The sequence below is a fragment of the Amblyomma maculatum genome, chromosome 6 (genome assembly GCF_055883805.1).
Source record: "Amblyomma maculatum isolate TAMU_Amacu chromosome 6, ASM5588380v1, whole genome shotgun sequence".
Classification (NCBI taxonomy): Eukaryota; Metazoa; Arthropoda; class Arachnida; order Ixodida; family Ixodidae; genus Amblyomma; species Amblyomma maculatum.
This window is the reverse complement of record NC_139349.1, coordinates 41,325,619-41,351,133: the sequence shown is the minus strand read 5'-3', so window position 1 is coordinate 41,351,133 and position 25,515 is coordinate 41,325,619. Positions and strand designations below refer to the sequence as shown.

The 25,515-nt window shown below is 43.5% G+C and overlaps 1 protein-coding gene and 1 long non-coding RNA gene across 2 annotated transcripts in view; both read right to left on the bottom strand.

The window, feature by feature from the left end:
- Positions 1–15,393: 15,393 nt before the first annotated feature.
- Positions 15,394–23,710, bottom strand: LOC146185607 (uncharacterized). Its single transcript, XR_014707805.1, has 3 exons — positions 23,592–23,710; positions 22,028–22,207; positions 15,394–16,311 (listed from the first exon to the last, which is right to left on the bottom strand). It is a non-coding gene; the product is annotated as an uncharacterized LOC146185607 (long non-coding RNA).
- A 594-nt stretch (positions 23,711–24,304) lies between these two features.
- LOC146185606 (neural cell adhesion molecule 2-like) overlaps positions 24,305–25,515 on the bottom strand; it is a 77,896-nt gene continuing 76,685 nt past the window's right edge. Inside the window, exon 13 of the mRNA XM_084607878.1 lies at positions 24,305–24,330. Within this exon, the coding sequence (XP_084464004.1) occupies positions 24,305–24,330 (26 nt within the window). The remainder of the gene's footprint in view (positions 24,331–25,515) is intronic.

Sequence of the window (25,515 nt, the reverse complement as noted above, 5' to 3'; positions counted from 1 at the left end):
TTGAATTTTTGGCTGGTTACCTTGCACGTCCATTTGAAGAGAAAGTATGAATAGTTTAACAGAATCTCATGAAACATTTTTATTTATTCTGTTTTCAGTGCCTGCCCGTGTTCTCATTATTTATATGTTACCAAAGTTCAAATAACTTCTAGTGCTTACTTTAGAGTGTCAATAATTTTATTTTATTAGTCCCCATCCATTTATTAACTTTGTGCCTTGTGATTCCTGCAAAACCCTGGACTTATCAAAATTCTTGATGATGGACGCCTATGGTATCTGAAAATCACCATGCACTTTTGTTAGCAAGGTGATGAAGTTCCTGCAGGTCACAAGAAGCAGCAAGCTATGCAACATGTTAATTTCATCCATTCTTCCCTATTTTGTGCAATTTCCAGAGTTGATTTGCGAGAGAAAAGACCGCAGTCACACTAATGACCTAACTAAACTAATGCGACCACTGCTGACCAACTGGACAGGCAACATTAATCAGACAGTGGAAAAAATCACGCTTGCACATAAACCTTTTTCGAGAAAAGTTCTTCGCTTGTAAAATAAGCTTGCGTGTCTTCTGTGCATCACGCGGCTTCATAAACGAGAAAAAAATTGTCAGAGCCTGCGGGCGTGTCGTTGAACTGGCTGTCTTGTGTTGTTTCTCTTGCAACAGTTTGTGTATAGCTAGTATGTTTTGGTGGTGGTACCCACTTGAATATTATTTCCAGTGAAAACGGAGGAACAGGCTGAACAATAATGTTGAACGCTACGTCCAGAAAAGTGCACGCTGAATAAATGGCCCCAAACCATGTCCCGATTTCAAGATTGCAAATATCTAATACGCTATTACAGTGGTTGAAACGCAACTAAATGGGTGCGCACTCAGCGAAGCACACGACTGCCCCGTTCTCGTTGTAAACGGAAGACCACGAATGACTTGGAAAAGCCTAGTGATGATGACTTGCCGCTATCACCTTATCAATAGCAAACTTGCACATAGCATCACATACTGAGTGAAACGCCGCTAATAATCCTAAATTGAGCAAGCGCCGACCGCCGAAACGAAAGCACAGCCGCGGCCGCTGCGCGCAGCTCTCCGCCCGAACTCGTCCCGGAGCGGTGGCGCCGCTGCGGTGGCGATGAGAACTAGGCGCAATACGGCTCTTCTGGGCGACGCGACGGGCCGCACCCAAGTGCGCCTCCATTGAGCGGCCGTGCCGCTGCAATAAAGAATTCCCAGTGCACAGCCATAACGTTCGCTTTCCGCTTCGACGGAGCACTTCCTTTGCATTCAGTGAAGCTAGCTGCCTTAATGAAAGGAAAACGAAGCCACTTCTAACGTTCCGCATGGCTATTACCAGAAAGGCACCGCCGCATATCCGAGAACACCACATAACTTACTTGGTCGCTCAGAAATTCCATGCCCCTCGTACGCTTTATTGGACGGAGCCTTTTACGAGCGTCATAACCGTTTTCTCTCCGTCGTGCACAAATTTCTCATTCATATAGTTTGCAGGCTATTTGCAGGGCGATTGCTGCCTTTGTTCCCTCCTCTCTATCGTTTCCAACGCGCGCTGGTAATAGCAGTTTTGTAAAAGCGATCACAGCCGACGAGCTTTCGCATTAGCTTTTTTGTCCTTTTTTTCGTACCTGCTGGGGCGAAAATCGTGAGCGTTTCGATGAACATAGCTAGTATTGGTTACGCGTTTTGTGTGCGTAGCCACCTCCGTGAAACAGTGCGATTGGAAACTTCTTAGAGCGTAAATGGCCAATAGAAGAACGCCTGCCAGACGCAGTCGTCCAAAAAGGAAGCGTTTACACTGCATAGTTGTGTTCTTCGGTTGATTGTGTCCTGAATTTGCTAAGGAAGTTATAATAGGCTGAATGCTAATTACCATTTTTTGTTTTTTCGCACTCTTTGCATTCAAGCGAATAACGAAAATCTCCCGTGCGGTTACCCTTAAGAATTCATATGCCTCCAGTAGCCGAGAAAAAAATTATGGCCGATTTGAATAGTTAAATAAATACGAAGTTGGTGCGTAGCACCACATATCCCCGTTATACCTTTCATGTATTACCATACACATCTGCGATTTACACTCTCTCCAATATCACGCAAGAGGTGGCCAGCAGTCACAAAGACAAACAGCGTCGATGGCAGTGCTTCCAAAGCACACAACACACAAACCTAAGGCCCAAAAATTCCGATCGCTGCCCTTGGTCGGTTGCGCGCGGGCGGCGGTTTCAAAGGGATGTATGTCCAGGCGTCTTCCCGAGGAGATACCGACAACAGCTCCCTCTGCCGCGCATTCTCCCTAGCCCGAGTTTCGCCGCGATTTATGGCCTCCGCGCCTTTTCCCCTCAAATCGAGAGACAGAGCAGTTAGCGCCGAACCCACAACCACTGCGCTTAGGCTGTGCTTTTTTACTGCTCTGATTTGCCTCCTTCGCGGCACGGTCGAAGCGCGACTTTTCCGAGTATCGGAAAGGACCGAACCGACGACGTCGCCCGTTTCCATGTATTCCTATACCACTTCCGAAGAACGGCCGCCTGTGCGACCATCATAAACTCGCGTCAAGAAGCAACTTGACATTGGCCGCCCCTTCGTAATCTCCCCCGTGACAGCGCACCCGCGGTTAACGCTTCGTTTCTGGGAGAAGACCGCAAACTTAACTGTCGATTTATTGGCCTCCAGCTTTGCGGTTCTGCCTTCATAACCGTTGTACTTCAGCATGTCGAGCACGGCGAACCTGCGCCGCAGTGCCAGATGGCCCGGCTTCATCTATTGCGACGCGAAGCAAACGCACACACGCTTGTGCAACGCTGCCCAACGACGACCGCCACGTCCGCGACTAACACGCCTGACTCTCACTATCTTACTCCATGCGGTCGCTCCGCCCCATCAGTATTAAGTCGCGTGATGCGGGCATCGCCATTTTCCCTTCCTCCTGTTCAAGGTCACGGAGAGATGGATGGGCAGAGAGAGAGCGGCTTCTACTACAGCTCTGTGACCGCTTCACCTCCTCAATGCTGAGCCGCGAGACGCGCGCGTAGCCATCTTCTCTTTCTCCACTTCAAGTTCACGAAGAGAGAGAGTGAGCGGCTTCGGAAAGACATCGGCGAAATCCGTGATTGCGGCTAGTAGTGCTGCGCACTAAAATACAGCTGGTAGCTTTCCACATTTCGCATTCTCCTAGATATGAACCAGCTAGCCCGTCAACACGTTCCAGATAACTATATTTTTATCGACGCAGACTAGGTAGCTATCTTGCGCATTATTGCAGGACACAGTAGCTTCGGTGCTATTTAGAGCCTCAATATTCGTATTTGTTATGCGTGCCGGAAACTAAATTCCCAAATTAAATTTTTCTCATATTTCTTTGGATGTTTTATGGTTGTACCAGAAATAAAAACAGAGAAGACTTAAGCTCTGCCTTGAATGGTACGACGTGCTAGCATTAGCAGCTCCCATCTCCTACTGCGGATCCTTATTCGCCTATATTATCAATTTTCTACTAACATATTCCGCAATAACTTAATTCCGGCTCCTCGCCTATATATTAACGTACAGTTTTCAGCTACACAGTTATGTGAAAGAAGACCACCCGGCAAAGATATCTATAAAACTCCGCATTAACCAGGTCGTACGAACGTGTCTGCGTGGACTAAGGATAGCGTGTCTTATTCATCGCCGAGGGGTACCGAAAGGCTCGATTCTCACCACACCCATCCATCTGAGAATAGAAAATTAAGTTTGGGAGCTCCTTCCGTATCATATGGTCACGTAAAGTCGCGCAGGAGGAAGAGGATGAGGAAAGGCAGGGAGGTTAACCCATAAAAGAAACCGGTTTGCTACCCTGCACTGGAGGAAACAGGTGAGTGGATATAAAATTTGTGAGAGAGGGATGGGTGAAGTTAGTACAGTCACATCACAGACATGTCGCATCACATCACGTCACAGTCATATCACCTAACATAACAGCAAAATCAAAGCCTTTCGATTAAACCTGTGCTTTTCATAAAGCGGAACAGTACCTGGGAGGCCTTCATCGCAGACGATCGCCGTGGCCAGGAACCTAAAATATTAATTTCAGTGAATGGGCGTCCATCTAAAATCGCGCAATCCACCGATAAGAAAAACGAGAAGCCAGTCTAGCCCGTTATCGAGAAGCTTAACAAGCGCGGAAGCGAGCCAAGATCGAAGCGGCTGCAGCAACTGAGGCGGCGGCCGATGGCTAACACTCATGAAACTTGGTCTAAGAATAACTGAGCCTCTAGAATTTTTTTTTTTTTCTGCGAAAGGCAACAACCAACAGGAAAAAACACTGTGGACCAATTATCATGTCGTAATACATAGCACATATTACATATCACATGGAAGTGTAAGGCGTATTCAGTGACTTGGAAATTTCAAAGCCGCTTCCCGAATTAACAAGCCTACCGCGAAAATCAGCGTCAAGCTGGCTGCGAAGAATGGCTGCGCGGGCCCTTTGCACGGTCTACCTTTTGCCCTAGCAGCTCAGAAGAGTAGCGGTGCGGAGCCCTCACGTCTCGCTTGGGTCGACAGACGAGCCAGTGGCGAACGCTAATGACAGAAAAGCACCCGCATTGCGCACACAGTGCTGTAGAAGGCGCGGGGCGTGGTTATTGTCTGTGTGTTTGCTTTTCCTTTCGCCAACATGGCCCGGAGTAATTGTGCTGAATCGCCTGGAGTTAGGAGCATTCCTTTTCTTTTTTGTATCGTTTGGCGTAAATAGCTGGCGCGTTGCTGCGAACTCGTTTATCCTACGACTAACTTATCCCGGGAGGTTTGTTCGCGAGACACGTGACTATATGCTACGTAGCAGCTGGGAGACTGATCATCGGTGCCGGCTGGCGGCACTTTTTTCGCCGACGCATGCTCTCTTGCTTCCCCTGGCGGTCGTTTTTTCGGCGTGAGTGAACGTCGAACACGCAGAGTAAAAATGCGCTCGCGAATATGCATCGTCTTGTTTTCATTTCAATTATTTGCCTACCACGCCTGTTCAAATCGTCAAGTTTTGACAATGGCTCGAGATGCCCCTTTCGGAGCTATCCGAGCCGATTCTGGACAAGTAACTCTATTCAGTGTGTAGAAAAAGAACTGTACTGCAGATTCGGAATCAGTTCCGTTTTTTTATGAGCCATGTGAAGATGATATATTTAAACTTCGCATGAATCATACTAACCCGAAGCAATTGCAGTAAGTATATCGCGCATAAAGCGGCCTCCTCACTTTGCACTGATCCTTCTAACCGACGACGGTTTTCTCTATATCTTGCAGCATCGAAGCATCTTCGTAGGCTTGATAGACAGACCTGTGCAAAACGATGACGTTCACGTTACTAAGTTTAATCCAGATGGAGGTGATTTTTCAACCCAGCCCGAACTATCAGCAAGTGCTCGTCTGCAACTTTGGTTTCAGACACTGACATGGAGATTCACTGCTTTCAAATTGTATTTGAAGATATCGGACACGTCCTGAATGATTCCTTGCCAGCAGCATTGTAGCAAGTAAAGAGAGCCTGATGTCCACTTGGGCACTGCACTCCTGTGTGGAACAAAGAGAGCCGCGCGCCTGAGGAATTGATTCTCTTTTTCCTGAGTAGCAACTTTTGAATAAGGAATTCTGTAACAATGAAACTGGTTTGCTAGTAGCGAACATATGAAATGTAAAATCGTAATTTTCAAATTTTCTGACCGCATAAATTTAGCATTTTAGTGGATTTCTTTCCTGGAATTTCCAGCTTTGCTACGCAAAAATTTTAATTCCACGACAAAAATAAACATTCTCTGCGTTTCTTTACGCCATTTGGAGCATATTTGTGTTACATACGCTAAGTTGCGCTAAAGCAAAAAAATATTTAATTAAGGTGTGAAAACAATTTCCTGGGCACCTTAAAACCACCTATTTTCTCGCGGTAAAAAAAAAATAGTATCAACAGTAGGTTAGTTCATGCATGAAAAGCGTTTCAAAAGTACACGGCCACTTCATTTCTATAGATCGATAACCGCAGGCAACGAGGTGTTGTGAACGTAAGGTGCACAGCAGAGAGCTCCCGCATAGTACTGAGCTAGTCCCGCGCCTATCTGCTCCTGCGCGCCTCATCTGTACTGAGACATTTTAAAGAACATCTATTAGGCGAACGTTCCCCTGGGTTTCGCATCGTTATTGCAGCAAGGCATAAGCGGACGGTGTTTACCGGTGAAGTTGGTTAGAGCGATAGTAGGGTGCGTAACCAGAAAGTGTTTACTGACAAACTGACATTGTGAGCACCGCAAAGGGTAAATATGGCGAGAATAGAGCAATGTGTACATGGAGCGTCGCTGGAAAGGTAAGAACCTGGAGGGTAGTTACTAAATTGAGAGCAGGGCGAGAGCTAAATAGTGTTACTTCGTCGGCCGAGAAACGAATCACCGGAGATGGCCTAGTGCATCTGGAGAGCCAGACCGAACAGGACTACTGTAGAAAAAAATACGTGTGAAGAGCTAAAATTTTGTTCTATAGCTGTGAATACATATTAATATAATCGAATACAACTAAATAAAGAGCCTTAGATAATCCTCAAAGGAGACCATTCAGCTAATAACGTCAACCGCTTCTTGTAAACAGCAGTTAATCCGATAATTCCGTGGTGGAATCACCTTTCATCTGTCACGCCTTGCGTTGTAACTCTAGCAGTTCTAAGGCGATTATCTACGAAGTCATCAGAATCCGTCGACGCTATTGCCTAGAGGGTCTTCTCTGAGGATCATTTGCTCTTCTTATCTTGGTTGTATGCAGCTGCAGCCACTGTCAAGCTCGCCAACGTTATGTATCGCGAAAGAAAAACACCTCAGAACCTATTGCTTGCGTAAAAAAGGTAAACCCATCCTGTGAGTACTTCAATTAACAAATACTGAGATAATAAGCCAGTACACATTCTATAGATTTTAAGTAAACCTGCCTTCTGGGAAATATTCACGACTGGGGCGATATAACCACTCGCTGTCTAGATCTAACTATACATTTATCTCTTGTGATTATATACTCGCGAAAATCTGCGCAAGAAGATAACTTGGATTCACTTGAAACGGTGAGTAACGGTGAAAACCATGGAAACTATATTTGGATTGGAGTCAAATTCTTGTGCTTTCCAAGGTACGCACCGAATTAGCCGCACATTGTGACTGAGCTCGTCGATACTATGCGCAATCATCTTTGAATTTTAAGGATTTGACATAGGTGGGCCCTTCTGCAGAGGGCCATTTTCCAGCTTTTGAACAGTAAATAACATTAACAGCCGGGAACAGCACTCCGTCCTCAAAGGCAAACAGTGAGACGCTCGAACATGTAATATTTCTATAGCTGCACTCTTGGTTCTATTATGCAGCGTATTCAAGCCATTCTTTCTGCAAAGACTAAATTTGCAGTATTTTTTTCTTATCTGCCTAGGTGGAGCCAATTACAAGAGGCTTTTCTTCCTGGTAAAACAAAGGATGGCAAGTAATAGCTTCGGATTTACTTTGCTAGACCAAATACGATTTGGGTACGCTAGCACGCTTTCCTGTCGGTTACATTTGTTCTCCTTTGTTTTACTTTGTATTAACTAATCTTATCATCCCTGATTAGCTTTATTATTTAGCCTGTATTTCTTGTCCTTATTTCAGGTAGAACGAGAGGAAGAAGATGGTTTACAGTGTATGAAGACGCACCGAACAAGGGTAAATGAGGTACGCCTCAGTTCGCAGGTCGCGCCAACATTTCGACAAGTGGATTTGTCTTCGTGTGGGCAAAGCGATCATCACTGGCAGTGGTTTAAATACGCTTTTGCTTCCGTTATATTTCGTTATATTTTTTTGTGTGGCTTTCTTACCTTTGTTTGCTTCATTTTCGTACTACTCACCTGACTGAACTTCGCGCATGCTTTATTTTTTGTGATAAGGATTCCTATAGAAATTATAGCCCCGTAAGCTTCGATTGAGAAAAACGCAGAAAACTAGAAGGCCTTTCAGGTATAATCTGGATCAAGTTCCATTAGAATATGCTGTGGAAGTGAGGAATCGATTTCAAGAATTAGATCTACAAGACAAAGAGCCCGAAGAGATGCGGACTGATGTTCGTGATATAATACAAGAAGTTGCTACTAAGGTAGTTCCAAAGCAAACGAAATGCAAGAAAGCAAACTGGTTATCTGAAGAGGCTTTGCAAATAGCTGAGGAAAGGAGGATGGCAAAAGTTATGGGGGAAAAAGAAAGATACAAGGTTCTCAATGCGGATTTTCAGAAAATAGCAAGGAGAGATAAGAATGCCTTCCTGAACATACAGTGCCAAGCAGTTGAGGACAACAGCCTATTAAGGAACACAAGAGCTCTGTATAAGACAATCAAAGATATCAAAGGAAGCTTCTGTGCTAAGCTGAGCGTGATAAAGGACAAACGAGGCAAGGACCTCACTGAAGCCGCAGAGATAAAGAAGAGGTGGCAGGAATACACAGAAGAACTGTACAAGAAGGACCCGAATGTGCAAACCCAACATAAGACGGTTGTGATCACTGATCTCGAGCCGGGCATCCTGAAGAGTGAAGTTGAATGGGCCTTAGCCAGCCTTGCTAAGAACAAAGCTAGCGGAATTGATGGCATTCCAGCTGAGTTGCTTCAAAACCTCAACCATGACGCTGTTAACATTCTGCATACATTATGTCAGAAGATTTGGACAAACCTGCAGTGGCCACAGGATTGGAGGAGGTCAGTTTACATCCCCATTCCAAAGAAAGGCAGAGCCAAAGATTGTTCCAACTACCGCACGATAGCAAGGTGATGTTGAAAATCCTCCAAGGTAGGCTGCAGCAGTATGTGGATCGGGAGCTTCCGGACATGCAAGCTGGGTTTCGCAAGGGCAGAGGAACTAGAGACCAAATTGCCAACCTTCGCTGGATCATGGAAAAAGCAAGAGAGTTCCAGAAACCCATCTACTTCTGCTTTATTGATTATACGAAAGCGTTTGACTGCGTAGATCACAGCAGATTGTGGCAAGCTCTGCAAAAGATGGGAGTTCCAATTCACCTCATCTGTCTCCTCAGAAACCTGTATGAAGGGCAAGAGGCCACAGTCAGAACTGGGCATGGTCTTACTGATTGGTTTCCGATTGAGAAAGGAGTGAGGCAAGGCTGCATACTTTCGCCCTGCCTATTTAACCTATATGCAGAGTGCATCATGAGGAAGGCCGGTCTGGACGAGTCTTCAGCTGGAGTGAAGATTGCCGGAAAACGTATCAACAAATTAGATATGCGGATGATACCACTTTAATGGCAGAAAGTGAAGCGGAACTCAAGAGACTTCTGATGCGCGTACAAGAAGAGAGTGAGAAGTTTGGGCTTAAACTGAACATTAAAAAGACAAAGATCATGGCGTCTTGCCCTATCTAGTCCTGGAGCATCAAGGGACAAGAATTGGAAGCTGTGACAGATTTTCTCTTCTTGGGCTCCAAGATTACCTCGGAAGGAGACTGCAGCCATGAAATTAGGAGACGCCTGCTTCTGGGAAAGAGAGCAATGGTTAGCCTTGACCGCCTAGTAAAGAGCAGAGACATTAGTCTGCCAACCAAGATCCGTATAACTCGTATAACTCGATATATGGATGCGAGAGTTGGACTGTGAAGAAGGTTGACCGCCGAAAAATTGACGCGTTTGAATTGTGGTGCTGGCGAAGACTCTTGAAAGTTCCTTGGACTGCCAGAAGATCAAATCAGTCAATATTGTCGATCATAAACCCTGACTGCTCATTGGAGGGTCAAATTCTAAAGTTAAAGCTCAGCTACTTTGGTCATCTGATGAGAAGATAGGAGTCGCTGGAGAAAGATTTGATGTTGGGAAAGGTTGAGGGTCGCCGGAGAAGGGGTAGGCAGAGAACGCGATGGTTAGATGGCATCCTCGAGGCACTGCAGATGAAGTTATGTGATGTTAGGAAGATAGTGAGAGACCGGAAAGCGTGGCGTGACATGGTCAATAGGGTCACGAAGAGTCGGACACGACTGAACGACTGAACTGAACTGAACTGATATTGAGTACTGGTTAAACCAACGTTTATTATGCCACAGTCACAATCGTCTGGAATTGACTCACCACCGAGCTGTTGTCGTTCCCGATGTTGCAATAACTCTCGCAGATTGGAGCCCCATCCTGAATGAAAGTTGTCCTGATGCAGCGTTTGACAAGTTCATCAGTTTAATAACAGAATGCCTTAGCTCTTCTACAACGACTTTTAATCTGGAGAAGAAATTCTCCGTGCCTAGAAATCCATGGATTACGGGAGGGTTATTGCGTTCCATTCGCAAAAACGATAATCTTAGGAAAAAACTTAAAAAGCAGCCTTTTAACCTCGCACTTCGTAACCGCTTCAAAAAGTAATGTCACACTCTAACAGCTGTGCTTAAGACTGCCAAGCGTGCTTATTACCAAAACAAAATTAAAGCTAATGGAAACAACACGCGTAAAAACTGGGAACTAATTAAAGAGTGCTTAAATCTGGCGGCCCGTGAACCTACCATGACTAACCTTAGCGATGGAACCGACACTTTCTCAAATTCTATAGATATCGCCAATGCTTTTAATCGTATCTTCAGTTCTGACACAGCTGTCGTTAACTCAGTCACCAGTGTGTACTCGCACCCCCATTCTTTCTTTCTATACCCATCTTCTGCTAACGAGGTACTTTTAACCATTAGGCAATTAAAAAATACAGGCCCCGGGATAGATGGGATCGCCCCTGCTAAAATGAAGCTCATTGCAGAGGACATTTCACCTGTTTTGGCTCACTTAATTAACTCAATGTTTAAAACTGGTAGTTTTCCTAATCAGCTGAAACGAGGAAAAGTGGTACCAGTTTTCAAAAAAGGCGACCGCAGTATAATAACCAACTACCGTCAAATTACTATACTACCGTTTTTCAGTAAACTGATTGAAAAACTAATTGTCATTCGGCTAACAAATTATCTTCTTAAATTCGATCTCTTAACTCCATAGCAATTTGGATTTCGTCCGAACTACTCCACCGAACTTGCATTAATAGAATTCACTGACAAAATTAAACATTCCCTTGATCGTGGTTACTTTGTTGGCGCCCTTTTTATAGATTTCACAAAAGCATTCGACACAATTACCCATAACATTCTCTTTCAAAAATTAGAATGCCTTGGCATTTCTGGTCCTGCGCTTAAACTAATACGTAGCTATCTCACTGACAGACTTCATGTTGTTGAATTCAGGGGCACATTTTCTGACCCTAAGCTAATTAACCGCGGTGTTCCACAGGGATCCATTTTAGGCCCTCTTCTCTTCCCTATCTATATTAATGACTTGCCAAAATGCCTCAACTACTCTAGTTCAATTCTTTACGCTGATGATACCCCCATTTTTTCTCACGCTAGCGATGTTTCTGTACTAACCGCCAATTTGAACGCTGACCTTATGAGTATTCACCTTTGGTGCCAAAATAACCATCTTCTAATTAATCCGAAAAAGACCACTCACGCAATAATGAGGCAGTTCCTGCTCTTCAGGTACATTTAGGCACGGACACAATTTACCCGTCAGAATCTACTACATTTCTTGGTGTCATCCTAGATAATCAACTAAAGTTTCATTAGCATACCAAATTCATTAAATCTAAAGCAGCCTTCGGTATTCACGTAATAATCAAAGCCCGACATTACTTTGACCTACCTACACTTCGCATGTTGTATTTCTCCTTCATACATAGCCACCTTTCGTATTGCATATCATCATGGGGTAACACATGCAACACTCACCTTTCACGTGTTCGCCACCTTCAAAATCAAGCACTCCGCATGCTTACCTTCAGCCCTTACCGCGCATCCGTTTTCAATTATTATCGCACACTTAACATACTGCCATTGTCGCTACAGCTTAATTTTAGGTTGGCATCGATCATCTTTAAAACGCGTAATAAACATGTAGTCCTTAGTGGTTTTGAGTCATCCAAGCTTTTTAACAAAAATAACACCAGATTTGCTGAACATCATAATCTGCTACTACCGAAAATCAGGACCAATTATGGGAAACAAACTGCATACTTTTCAGGCATATCTGTTTGAAATTCACTGCCTCCTGAAATTAAAGCACAGCGTACTATTCATTCATTTCATCGTTCATTAAAGACCTATTTATTTTCTACCTTGTTTTGCTCCACCGACTAAAGATGTTTGTCTGGATCATAGTTTTCGTGTTTACAATTTATTTATTCTTGTACTAATAATGCGCTAATTTTTGCAATTGGTGCATTTTTTGATTGAAGTTCCTGTTTATTTAGAATTTTTTTGCACTGTTTCTTGTTAGTATTGTATTACAGTTTTTCTCTGCACGCCTGTATATTCTTTTCTTCACTGCCTAGTATGTTACCTGCTAATCTTATCCATTCTGTCATAGGAGGTTCCCCGGACAGTTTATACTTCGGGACCTCCTTCTGTAACACTGATAATCCATGCACATGTACCTCACAGTGAAAATAAAGATGAAAGATGATGATGATGCATGCCATACGGCGTTCTGCCTTTAAACATGATGAACATAGTCAAAGTGTAACGAATGCTGTTGCTCTAGCTGTTGTACACCGTGTACCTGGAAGTCTCACTGATTTAGGCTCTTCACATGACAGAGTGCCAGCAACGACCTTTTCATTTTTTTTTTTCATTTGAACCCGTTATGCCACTCGCTTGGCAGCACATTCTATCCCCAGATTTCATTCACACCAGCGACAGGGAAGCCTATACAGCCAGCCCACTATCCTGCAAGCAGCTGCTGGTGCGGTCTGTGTACCATTGTAAAAGTGTTAGTAGAAGAAAAGGCTTTTACTTGGACAGCGGAGGTCGCGACGCATCACGACTTTTATGACGAAATCATTTTAGGCTCATGGAACAAAATCTCAAGCACCAGAGTGCGCGCAAGATATGTGCGTCTGATCTGTCCACTTATAAGTAACTCGTCATTCATCCTGATGATGTCACCAGAAAAATAAAATCCTGCTTTCACCGGGATTCGAACCTCTATCCCTCGGATCCCCAGTCGAGAGCTTTAGCCAACTGCGTCAAGCCGGGGAGTTTTTTTTTTTTTTTAACATGATATTTATTACACTGAAAAAGTGTCCTATGTACCTACATGGACTATGTACAAATGATCGACACGATGCGCAATAAGATACACCATGACAACAAAACCGAAACGCACATCATAATTCTACTTGTCTGCCGTGAGATTGATAGTAGCGATAACAATGACGCTGCAGTTATTGATAACTATAATGATGACAGTAGCGAGGATAATGACGGTGCATTTACTAAAAAAATGACAAGAGAGCAAACGTAATGCACCGTGTGCAGCAGCAAGGCTCACGGTTTCGCATTTCTCGAGTGTAGATTTCACAGTTTTCTAGGAATTTTTCGCTACTACCGTGCCTAGAGCTAGCGCACTAAGAACATTCTACCTTGCCTCTGTTTACGATCTTCTACAAGAAATTATGACCATAATATTTCAAGTATTACATATACTAACGCAAATATTAGTAGCAATGTTTCAAATGGGGCTAGTTGGTGTAAAGGCATGTCAGAATGGCGTTTGTTGAACGGGACATGGCAACGTGAGATAAACCCCAACAAGCGAACTCTCAAGTGCAGCAGAGGGAAACAATTTCCTACTTCCCCTGTTCTTACGGGAGCATGTATGTAGGGCAAAGGCTTCGCGTTCATGTTTTGCTCTTTCTCCGTGTTTCTCCCCTTTTGTTTAATTTCCTTTTGCTTTTTATTTCTTTTATATTCACCACAGGTGTGAAGACCCGCAAGGCATATATTAAGCTTATGTTTCCAAGAGTGGCCTGAAATGATTTTATCGCGGCACATATAAGGCATGTTTTACAGAAAATTCGGCATCTGCATTGTCTGGGCCGACTATGGCATTGTGAGCGAAGGATCGCAACCGTGCCTATGGCAGGTGATGGTTTTGGCAGGTGGCATTCTTGGGCACTGATCGTCGGGTTGTGCGCCTTTATGAGACCATGCACCTAACATGGCCGAGTAAGCAGGAGCTCAAAACTCAGGTAGCGTCCCTGAAATGGGCGAGTGAGCTATAAATCGAACCCTTTCGAACCACTGGATCACGTGTAAGACAGTCTACCCCTAGGGCACGCAGCCGTATTTGTATGGTTTGGTTAATGCGAGGCATTGTACCTATGTCACGAGGTATCTCAGTGTGGTTACACACGACTGTATGCCCATGGGTATGCGCGAGATCCAGAAGGACATATTGAGGAATCAGTCATCATTCCAGTAGCAGAATACTTGAACGCGAACGAGGATATGCAACGGGAGTCAGCAAATGGGAACCGTTTACGCTGTCGCTTTACAGACTTAAGGGTGGAGCTTAAGTGACCATAAATAATTTTTTTTTCTTTCCTTTTTCACCATCTTCACTCACCCCCGTCTTCCACGACTAGGGTGGACAACTGCTCGAGATTCAACTCAAAATTCATGATTTTTATCACCTTATCTTGCGCATCATTGCGGACTTGTGTTACTCTTCCTTGTTGCTTTCTCCTGCAGCATATAGTTCTAGTGCCATAGAAAACGGGAGGCCAAGATCAAAATCGCAAGGCAGCGCTAAGTTGGTCTGCCTTACTTTTATCTCTGTGGCAGCGAGTTGTCAAAAATGTTTGTAAGTTATATATTACTGCTCTTTCTGTGGATCAGTGCGCTCCCGCCATTCTAAAGAAATGAATGTTCCACAGCGCTAAGGAAAAAGAAGCCCGTCATGTCCTCGTCTATGTGTGCGCTTGTCTTTCTTTTCTTATGATGTGGAACTTTTCTTTATTTACAATGCACCATTTAGCACACCAATAAGTTTTACTGCGCTGCCATCGTTTCAAGTGTCTTGCAGAGATGTAAATCTTAGACGAACTTTATAAGCCAACTCATCAGGACAAAAAAGAAAAAATAAGGCAGGCTTTCTTCAGCAGAAAGATTCACTCTCTCGCTGAAAGACTGCCAATTGCTGATTAACATGCATTCTAACGTTTGCTGACTGAGTACCCCATCGGTCCAGTAGGTACGTACACCGCCTTCTATATCGGCTGTGCCGGACAGTTCTATTACGTCACATTCATTGAGCGACTGTCACTTATCAGCATTCTTATCTAAAGTTTCGCGCAAGCATCGGCACAAGCAATATAAATTATAGAAACTGACAGATTTTTTATTCCTTTGCAGTCAATAGCACAGTACTGGAAGTGTTATCTCAACCTATTTGTCAAGATAGCGATCGTTGAGAACGTGATGTTTTACTATGCACGCCTAAACTTTAAAGAAATACAACCAGAACATAGTTCTTGAACGTGATATTTAATTACAAAGTGGAAGAAGTATACACCAGCTTAACGGAAACGGCTGAACGGGTTTGATTGGGAACAGGTGGTACAGGCTGTAAGAAGATAAATGAAGGGGAAATGAGGGTTCTCGTTATAATACATGAAGGAAAAAAGCTAACAATCGGCGAGGCCAAAAAAAAGCATTGATGATTGTACTTTGTCTTTTTTTTTTACTTAGGTAATCACATAAATTAGTAATGTAATATGTACACGTAGTTTGCCTCATTTGATTAACTGAAATCTCTTTCTACGTGTGAGAAAACCTGTTCATGAGCCCGAATTTATGCCTCATGGCAAATGTTTATATCGACAGGGATAATGCATTCGCATCCGTAGCAATAAAACGAATCTGTGATGTAGAATCTATGACTTAATCTGCCATACCAGCTTCGCAACACGCTAATGATTTCTACTGGAAAGAAAAAAATAAACAAAAATTCGCACATTTCTTTAAGCACGCCCTTTCAATATTTCAGTCTTTGATCCCTCAGTTCATAAATATTGTTCTATAGCGGCAAAAGCTAAGGCACTTGGTTAGAAACACACGGTAATGTTTATCTGAACACAATATTGGTATACTGTTCACCATCTGAAGGAAATAACATCTCAAAGTGTGAATGCATCAAGGTATGTTTCTGTTCTTTTTTGCCATGTTAACATTTCTGTATGTGCTCGAGGTCATAACTAAGTTCCTCCGAAACTGTCTGCTTGTACAGGGGAAAACAGCCCGATGTTCAACTAGCGAATGGATATTCCAGCCCTCAAGTAGTCATCCTTTCAGAAACAGCACCACGCCATTGAAGTCCCAGCACCAGTAGCGACTCGTTTGTTTACTTGTGGGGTAGGTATCCAGTCCACCGGCTAGAAAGCTGATTTGTTGACGTAGGACGCCTGCAAATAAGAAGAGTGCTCGTTAGTCGGTGCAAACAGAGTGCCAAACCTAAATGATCCAACCATGGTTATCTCTCGCGGCCTATGGCTATTCAGCATCCTTTGATTATTGGACAGAAATTATAATCCCTTTCATACTCTTTTTCTTTTCATAATTTTCTCACATGGCAGTTTGCTTCAATACAACCCTAGCTGACAAGCACCACCAGATGGCAGCCTGTTTAATCCAGCAGTTTCAAACTTCGAATATAAGCCCATTGAGCTCAGTGAATGGCGGATATGAGAAGGCCATCTATAATCTAAGGCTGCTAGCTGCGCAGCTATTCTTAATGAGCGAATTTAACAACATTGAAATCCACCAAGCCACGCAGAGGCGCAGGTGTTATCTGCTTCTTATTGCGGCAGGGATATTAGCCGAGCCGTTTTTTTAACCCTTTCGATATAAAAGATAAATTGTGTGCAGCTCAGAAACCATGCGGCAGTTAACTAATCTGCTAAGGAATGAAGTTAAAACTGTGTAGTAAACTCAGCTTTGTCATGATGTAATTCCTTAAGCCGGTGTTTGCATCATCACGTGGCAAGGGGAATCTATATCGACGGATTACACAGGTGCCGTTTCTTGCAAATAGGGCTTGGTCTTTTCGGTTTTAAACTTAAAATGCCGAAAAAAAAAAGTCCGAAAACTTTATTGTTTAAAATTCGGGTTTCAGGAAATGGCAGTATTGTAGCATGCAGCGCTCAGCTATGTGGCTGTTCAGTATAATTTACTATCAGTAAACATTGATAACGAAGGGATAAGGTCAGACATCGGTGTGACTGTCGCATAGTTTTGCCATTTTAGTTATGGCTCTGCTAGCTTGCGCATCCCTGGAGATTGGGGAGCACCAGCATTTCTCGGCCTGCTAGTTAATCGCTATCTGTTTACTGTCATCAGCGGCTCAATTGCGTTGATCCGTTATTAAGTATGCTCGCCAGCGGCATGTATGACAGTGTCATAAACGACATATCAAGCAAAGTCTTTACAAGTAAACGTGCACTGGCATTTTCGTCTGCCGGCCATCTCATTTCACTGGCGTTACTTGCGTTACTTTTTTTTATTACCAGTATACTAACTCTGTCCGCAAGCATATGCAGCTTCAACGACTACCACATTCACTCTTATTACGGGCAACAAGTAACACAGTCCATGCTGGTGAAAACGTCGCGATATACCATAAGCGTCTAATCAGCGTACCGGATCACACTAAAGAAGTGAGTAGTTTGTTCTTTAAAATTACATTTCCCATAAAAAAACTAAGCTAGCGTTTTGAAGCAAAAGCTATAAAAAGTCAGCCGGATTATAAACAAATGAAAACCGAAATAAGTCCAGCATTTTTTGCCATCTGTGCATTTTATTGGATTGATTGATTGATTGATTGATTGATTGATTGATTGATTGATTGATTGATTGATTGATTGATTGATTGATTGATTGATTGATTGATTGATTGATTGATTGATTGATTGATTGATTGATTGATTCATTCATTGATAAAAATTCCTACTTGTAACCGAACACCGAACCTAAAGATTTGTTTTAATCTTTCAATGTACATCCTTACCCAAAAGTGGAGAGACCACGCGTTTTAACAAAACTGCACACTAGCTTTTTCTAAGGATGCAGCGTTTATTTCTAAGGTATGCATAAGATAGCCTCGCTAATATGCTTGCCGTTTTGCTAAAGCAAATTTTTCAGGTACGTTTTCTTATAAAAAAAATAGTAATTGCAGCGGTTGAGGTGGTCTGTCTACTTTTACGCAGGGGTGTACATATTCTATCACAGTTCAGTGCATTTTTATCTGAAGTATTGGTGGAATACAAACCTACCGACCGGACACTGTGCGTATAAAGTACTCAACGTATGTTTAGGGATACGGCGAAAGGCGTCCAAAAGAGCGATGAAGATAAAGAGCGGTGGCAGCGTGCAGAGGCAGATATTCATGAAGAATCGTCACCGACAGTCTGGTTTTAAGCGACAGCTATAGCGATTGATGAATTATTCGTGAATGATAGGCGTGGACGAGTTAATAGAATCGTTGTAGTTATTTTATTAATTAATGAAATAAAAAAGCGTTCGGTCGGTGCTTGCGCAAAAAGTTAAATAACACACTAAGGTAGGTATTTAATTATAGTAAACACATTCTTGCTGCCTAACGCAGCAGCAACGTGGACCAAATCGCCCAGACACAATCGCATTGCCCGGCAGTTGTGCTAGGGTTTGAATCTGCTCGGCCGGTTACCACTCAAGCGCTCTAGATAAGTGTGATTGATTCTGCACGCAAGACAAATCTGGAAGGCCTTTGGTGAAGTGAGATCCCGTAAAAAAAATGCTTTACTCGCACCCACCGCTAGAAACTTAAACTTGATCAGAGCCTAACCAGCGAGACCACTCTTTTCAAAGCATCGGGCCCGCCAACGCTTAGCGAGATCGATTATCTCGCCAGACTTTATTATAGGTTACTCTATTTCTGGTGTAATCATATCCATATATTGCCACCACTATAAAAATCGGCAGCAATATTTACATCCTTGATCAACTATACGGCTCAAAGACTGTTCTAATTATGAAAGTCACATATGAAAGTTACATAGGTGAAGGATTAAACTTTAATCATAGATATATAGGATTTAACCGCTAGTACCCCAACGTTTTGGCAAAAATTGGTATTCCCTCAACTACTTCAACCTTTCCATGGTATCCAATTGTATGCTGGTGGTTGTCTGAATAATCAAACTATCGTGCGGTGCCTAACTAATACCACATACTGCTGTCTTTTATGAAACCTTGGAGAGTGGCGCACTTATTTCTAATCTCTACGTCAACAACAGAATGGGTCAGATGAATAATTCAAGTTACTGACATTCTAGTGGAATACAAGAAGAAGAAATGGGCATGGGCAGAACATGTAATGCGAAGAGAAGATAATCGATGGTCGCTTAAGGTAACAAACTGGATTCCAAGGGAAGGTAGCAGGGGGCGGCAGAAAGTTAGGTGGGCGGATGAGGTTAACAAGTTCGCAGGGCTCAAGTGGATGCAGCTAGCACAGAACCAGGCTAATTGGAGAAATATGGGAGAGGCCTTCACCCTGCAGTGGGTATAGTCCCGCTGCTGATGATGATGACTATGTCAACAACAAGCAGAAGCAAGCATACAAGCTGGCCTCTCCTGGTCCCACGATAGCGGAGTTACTTAGATTCTTAGATTAGATTACTTTCTTAGATTTTCTATCGTTCTAGACCATAATACGATGTACCTGGAAGGTGAACTTCTACCTTACAGTGTGCCGGCACGAACTCGCATACATAGCGAGCGACAAAAGAAAAAAGAACAGCACATTGTTACTGAGCTGTTTCACTAGATCTTCACTCTTGGCTGAACGAGCTGAAGCACAGGCCGCCAGCGGTGTACCACAAGAAGTTGCTCAAGCGGAGGGCATACACTATGGGTGCGCGCGAAACCGCAGTCAAAGTATGGGAAAGCATTTTCGTCGAAGACGCTGTTCTGGCCTTTTATTTCACGATCCAGTGAGCCCATTCCTAAGGCTGTTGTGTCGAAACACAAAGCGTGCTCATGGCACTCCTCCTGAGAGCTACGCGAACTGCGTTGGCGTGGAAGTAATCGAGAGTTATGGAGCATGCTCGAAAGAGCAACGTGATGCTTGGTGTCCTGTGTTTATAGTTTCCTGGAGCTTTCACTTCGGCGCGCTTACTTTGGAATAATTCTTTATTCAGTACTCGCTGTATTTACCTTTAAAAGTAAAGCCGCCAACTGTCGTCATTATTCTCTTCGCCCAGGAATTCTTCGTCAGTTTTTGGTGCTACTCTCGGCTGGGAGCTTTCGACATTTTTCTTTTTTGTGCTTTTAATGATGTGAATAATAAAGCGCTGACGACCTCTACTCTAACAAATAATTTTTGTCGCGCAAGTCTGAATGGATCAAATCTACCTGTCCCGAGATGTGGACATTTCTGGGTGCTCTTATTACCATTTTTTTCTCATTTCTCAAGCACGAACTGAAATACAAAATAAACCAAGGTTAGAAATGAGGTGAGGATTAGGTGTGGAACTTCGCAACACTTACTTCGACAACTTAATTTCGCATAAGCGGGCTCTGAGTGCTTAGTTCCTCCGGCCAACAGTTTCCCTGTTTGAGGCCTTTGCGTTATCCTGCCACTTTCAGCGTTGTGCTTTTATTTAAGCACAGGAAGACCAAATTATCTATTAGTTCTTCACATGAACATAACTGAGCCTGAACTATCTTAAATTCTGTCTTAAACTTAGGCTCAAACCGATCCAGTTATTGTAATCATCATAATTATTCGCGTGACGTTACTGCAGCGATGTACAATGATGTGAAGTTACTGCAAATACTGACCAAGTCTGGTACTATGCTTGGCGTTGGTAATCCGGAGTCATTCACTGCGGCTTCCCAGAATGTCTGAGTCGCGTTGGGGATGCGAAATCCGACAAATCATGAAGCATCTTTATAAAACTATAGACAGCGAAAAATTTGTGTTCACGGCTTCGCAACTTTTTTTCTTTCCAATACGGCACCACACGTCACCACTACATCGAGTGGTTTGCTAAGCGACTGAATCGAAACTTCGCCCATCACGTACAAAATGTTCGGAGGATGGAAGAAGAGAATGTGGATAAGGATGATGTGCAAACAAATGTAGGGCATAATTAGGCCTCGTAATGAGATATACACAAGGTAGCCCAGAGTCACTGTCAGCAAAAAAGAAAGAAAGCATAAGGAATATTTTCGGTGGACCAACGTGATGTAATGATGAAATAATGAAAACAATCGATTATTCACCCCATTTTGTGATATCATATTGCAGGGGTTCTTGTGCGACCAGTTCGTAGACCTTAAGCCAGCTCGCAGTCACATATGTGGTTGCAAATAACAAAATCCCGTGAAGAAGCCAGCGAGATACGCTCTTTATTGGGGGCCTCCTGAAACTGTTGGATTCCTATGTAGCACTGGCGGCGAGCAGGCAAACAACTAAAATAGTTTGGCACAACATTGACAGACGCAGATTCCTGCGTTGTTTGCCCCGCTTTCCTCGCTGTTGTTCCGTCGTCTTACTACAGAGTCTCGAGCCCGCGCGGGCTTAGCAGGAGAGACGAGGCGGGCATGGCCGCCTGCGAAGCGATTTCGATGCCCCTGCATTTTCTGCCACTTCGCACTAGAGGTTGCGTGAGTCCACAATTGATCGAGCAGGGATATTCCCCGCTTTGGATGGGAAAAAAATGAATTATAGAGAAAATGTAAACCGAAACGGTTAAAGGACTTGGGTATATCACATGCTATTTGCCCGAAAACTTAATACAACATAATGTTTCTAAATAAGTTTCAAACATAAAAAGTCTTACATATTAGAAACTGTACCCGGTGCAGATGGTTTGCAGAAATATCGGAGTGATGTCACCGGAACAGTCACGTGGTTGTGGGGAGCCTGTATATAATTGTTTAAGTATGTGCACGGCTTTACTACAAATCAATCTTGATCCACTCTTTCACTTACCTTATCCCGCCCCTGAAACCATCGTAACTCGCTTTTTAATTCACCTTAATTCATCTCCGGCTTCCGCATTCACAACACGCAAGCTGTCTTAAATGCCTTCCGTAATTTTACACAACATATATGTGCTTTATTTGGGGTAGGCTCACCTTTCCTTCTAGCTGCATCGTCTCTGAAGTGAATCGCGGGCCAGCGCTCCTGCAGTGCCGGTCATGTAGATGTGGCGAGAATCCGAATTAAAGCTTCCCTTCCCCCCGGAAGCCTCCTTGTGAACACATTGCTGGCACTGGCTTGCGACTCGCAGGAACTTCACTGCTCCCTAGGCACTACTGTTCATCGTGTGGGACACAAACAGAGAGAGAAAAAAAACAACAGCGCTGCAGGGTGGAGCCTTATTTTTAGGTTTGATATTTTAGTTTTCATGCAATAGCTTCATGGGCCCTGTTATTTACAAAATTTGTCATTGTCAGCTCTGGCAAGGGGTAGTTCCCAGGTAACACACCAAACGCAGATTCGTTGATGGGTAATGTGGCATAACGAGAACACACTACCTCAAAGTGCCGGAAGGAGCTGCCAATAGACCATTGCACCAAGCGATCTGCGCATACGCACGCTTTCCGGACGTCGAAGAAGGCGCTTTGTGTATCCATTAACGGGAGCCATTAACGCCATCACGTGATACCTTTAAAAGCGGAGCTTAAATGTTGCCCAGTCTCCTCTCCTCACATTTCTTGAACCTGAGAGATGTACAGTCATAGAAATCTATTTCTCCGTACACAGGTCAAGCAGCTCAATAGAAAGCTAAGAAACTAGAAGGCACATTTTTTGTTCGTATGCTTGTTTTTTAAGCGATAAGAATGCCTTCTGAGGCTGAAAACCATCTAGCCCGTCTACAAGTTATTTTAGACCGGAGCGGTATACTGTAAACGTACGGACAAGGACACGTCCGCATTATACAGCGTTTTGCAGTACTACCTAAACAAACTTTCTCCAATCACTGAACAGTGGATGCATAAAACAGTGCCAAGGCTCTTCACTAACCAGCTAGGATATCAAAAGCTTGCAAGGTTTAAAAAGTAATATATAATAGTGCGAGTTAAATCCTGGTCGATGCGATGACTGCACATAGTCATAAAAATATGGTGGCCTGTGCGGGTTTAATCAGTGAGATAGCACTAACGGCACTGTCTGCAGCTCACAATGTTGACAGTCATTCTCGTACAGGCACTTTGTTGCTTCGTTGACAGTTATACCTTAGGTTGTGGTCACAAATGACCACATTATTTAGATGGCAGTAACCGCTTTAATTAAGCCGATATAACTCTTCCTGTGCAATCTAGGTCCCTAGCGGCAACGTGTCTGACACGGGATCCGATTAACTCGGGTTCCATTCTTTTAGCGCAGAACCTACTAGAACTGGCAGTGTACAAACCTGTCGACCAAGCGATTTCCGGTCATGTGATCCCCCAACTACCACTTCCCAGAGGCACTTCTGTATCGCAATCGCGGTAAAGCTGTGATATATTTTGTGACTGCGCCTGCTTTATTGCAGATAAGTAGTGCTTAATTATGTCATTACACTCTGAACAGATATCAACAAATAAAAATGTATATTTAGGTAGGATGGCGCAATTCTCGCAATGGTAGAAATGTGCCTGTCATTCAAACCTTTATATGCACGCGCAATGGTAGAAATGTGCCTGTCATTCAAACCTTTATATGCACGGAGGGTGGCCCGGATTCCGCGACTATCTTGTCCTGGCAACATGGAACGAGGTCACTGCCACCAGCCACCTTCTCATGGAGGATTGGTGTCACCGAGATATTCTCGTTTCGTCCTGCATACATTGAACGATAAACAAGAATATAGAGGGAAGATGGGTAGCCAAATAGGCGTGTGTTAGGAAAAACCAACGTAAGCCTCAGCGGCAATAATCACTAGGTGATTTAATGATAGTATGGCTTGTTTATGGGGTTTAATAGGACCGTTCAATAATTTGACGATATCTCTTGGCGGGTGACTGTCCTGGTCTCTTTCTATTGTTTCTCTAGCAGCTTGAACATTCATGTGCAACTCAACCATAAAATGCTTGGGTAGAAGTAGAGAAAGAAGATGGCTACACAGTATGAAAGAGCATTGAACAAATGTAGAAGAGGAGCCTCAGTTCGCAAGCATCGTCATCGTTCCAACAAAGAGACGTGTTCGTCTGGTTTAAAAGATACTAGCACATATTCTCAAATTTCAACCCAATATTCCATTTACTGGGTGTTGCCCCTTCGGAGTAGCGTAGAGCCAAGCACCAAATTGGCGGAGGTATATAGAAAATCTAATACAATTTCATTTTTCGCAGTATGCCTGTCAGGCTAAGAATGTGAGAATGTATAACAAGTCAGCGGCGCTCTCTTTGAGGTACAAACATTAGCCCTCAAGGATTATCTCCTTTTAGCGAAGCTAGGCAGAAATGTGAAGGTTCAAGCATGGTAAAGATGTACGTACATTGACACTCATGGTCATCCGTAGCAAACGTCATTTACTCCTCCGTCGCATTCCCTTCTTTTTAAAATAATTCAGAGAATATTTAGTAACACATATTTTTCTACTATATTTTTCTACTAACACTCACAGCCTTTTCCCACACTCGCTGCAATTTTGGGCCTTTAACTTAATCATGTGACTGCTTCCTAACGCTGAACTAGTGAATGCATTCATATGACTTTTTAGGACGAAAGCGTTATTAGGCTCAGTAGTGTCCGTCCTCGAGAATCGTCATACTTATTCGCGATATTCTGCGGGATAGCGTGAGGTTGTGACATTATTAACTGATTATGTCATCGGTCAATACCGATGACATCACCAGGCGATTTGCGCATATAACACGAAGCTGACCCTACTGGCATTCCGATCAAGGCGCCCGTGCAGAGACCTTCATTTGGCACTTCCTCGAATGCCGCACCACAAATAAAGGCTTTCGCCTTATCGCACTCAAGTGGTCCAAATTGCCACATACACATTTTTTTTTTTCATTAACGAAGCAGCTAAGCGCGATATAAACATTGTACCAGCCATTGCGATGTCACCTTGGCGACAGCAGCTTGTTAGACGAATGCGCACAGTTGCACGATGCAGATAATATGAAAGAACCGTTTTTTTTTTTTTTCTATTCTAAGACGGAATGACTGCAAGACGGCATTTAGCTTGCTGCAAGTTGACAATTATTCACGAAGGTGTAGCGGTGCAGTTCTTGAAGGATACACGGTGCAAGCATGACAACTGGAATTTCACAGTGCTGCTTGGAGGGAAGGTTTTGTTACCACTTTTATAAGGAATAAATTTTGCCCCTAGATCAGCGCAAAAGGATGGATAGCTCGTATTAGCAAAAAGCAACTATATATCCAACTGGAAAAAGCTTCATTTTTTTTTTTAGCATAATGCCCAACCTTCATACTTGCCGAATGCCGAATGCCAGCCCCTAGTACCTCGTAAGCGTATGAAACGAAACGCGATGCAGCAACAAAGTCTATCCTAACGTAGCATCTCAATTATGACCAGAAGAAAAGCCAGTCAAAATGCGTAATTCTGACGGCACGTCAAGCTGGCGCGTGATTAGAAATTTCAACGAAAAAAAAAAGAAATAGT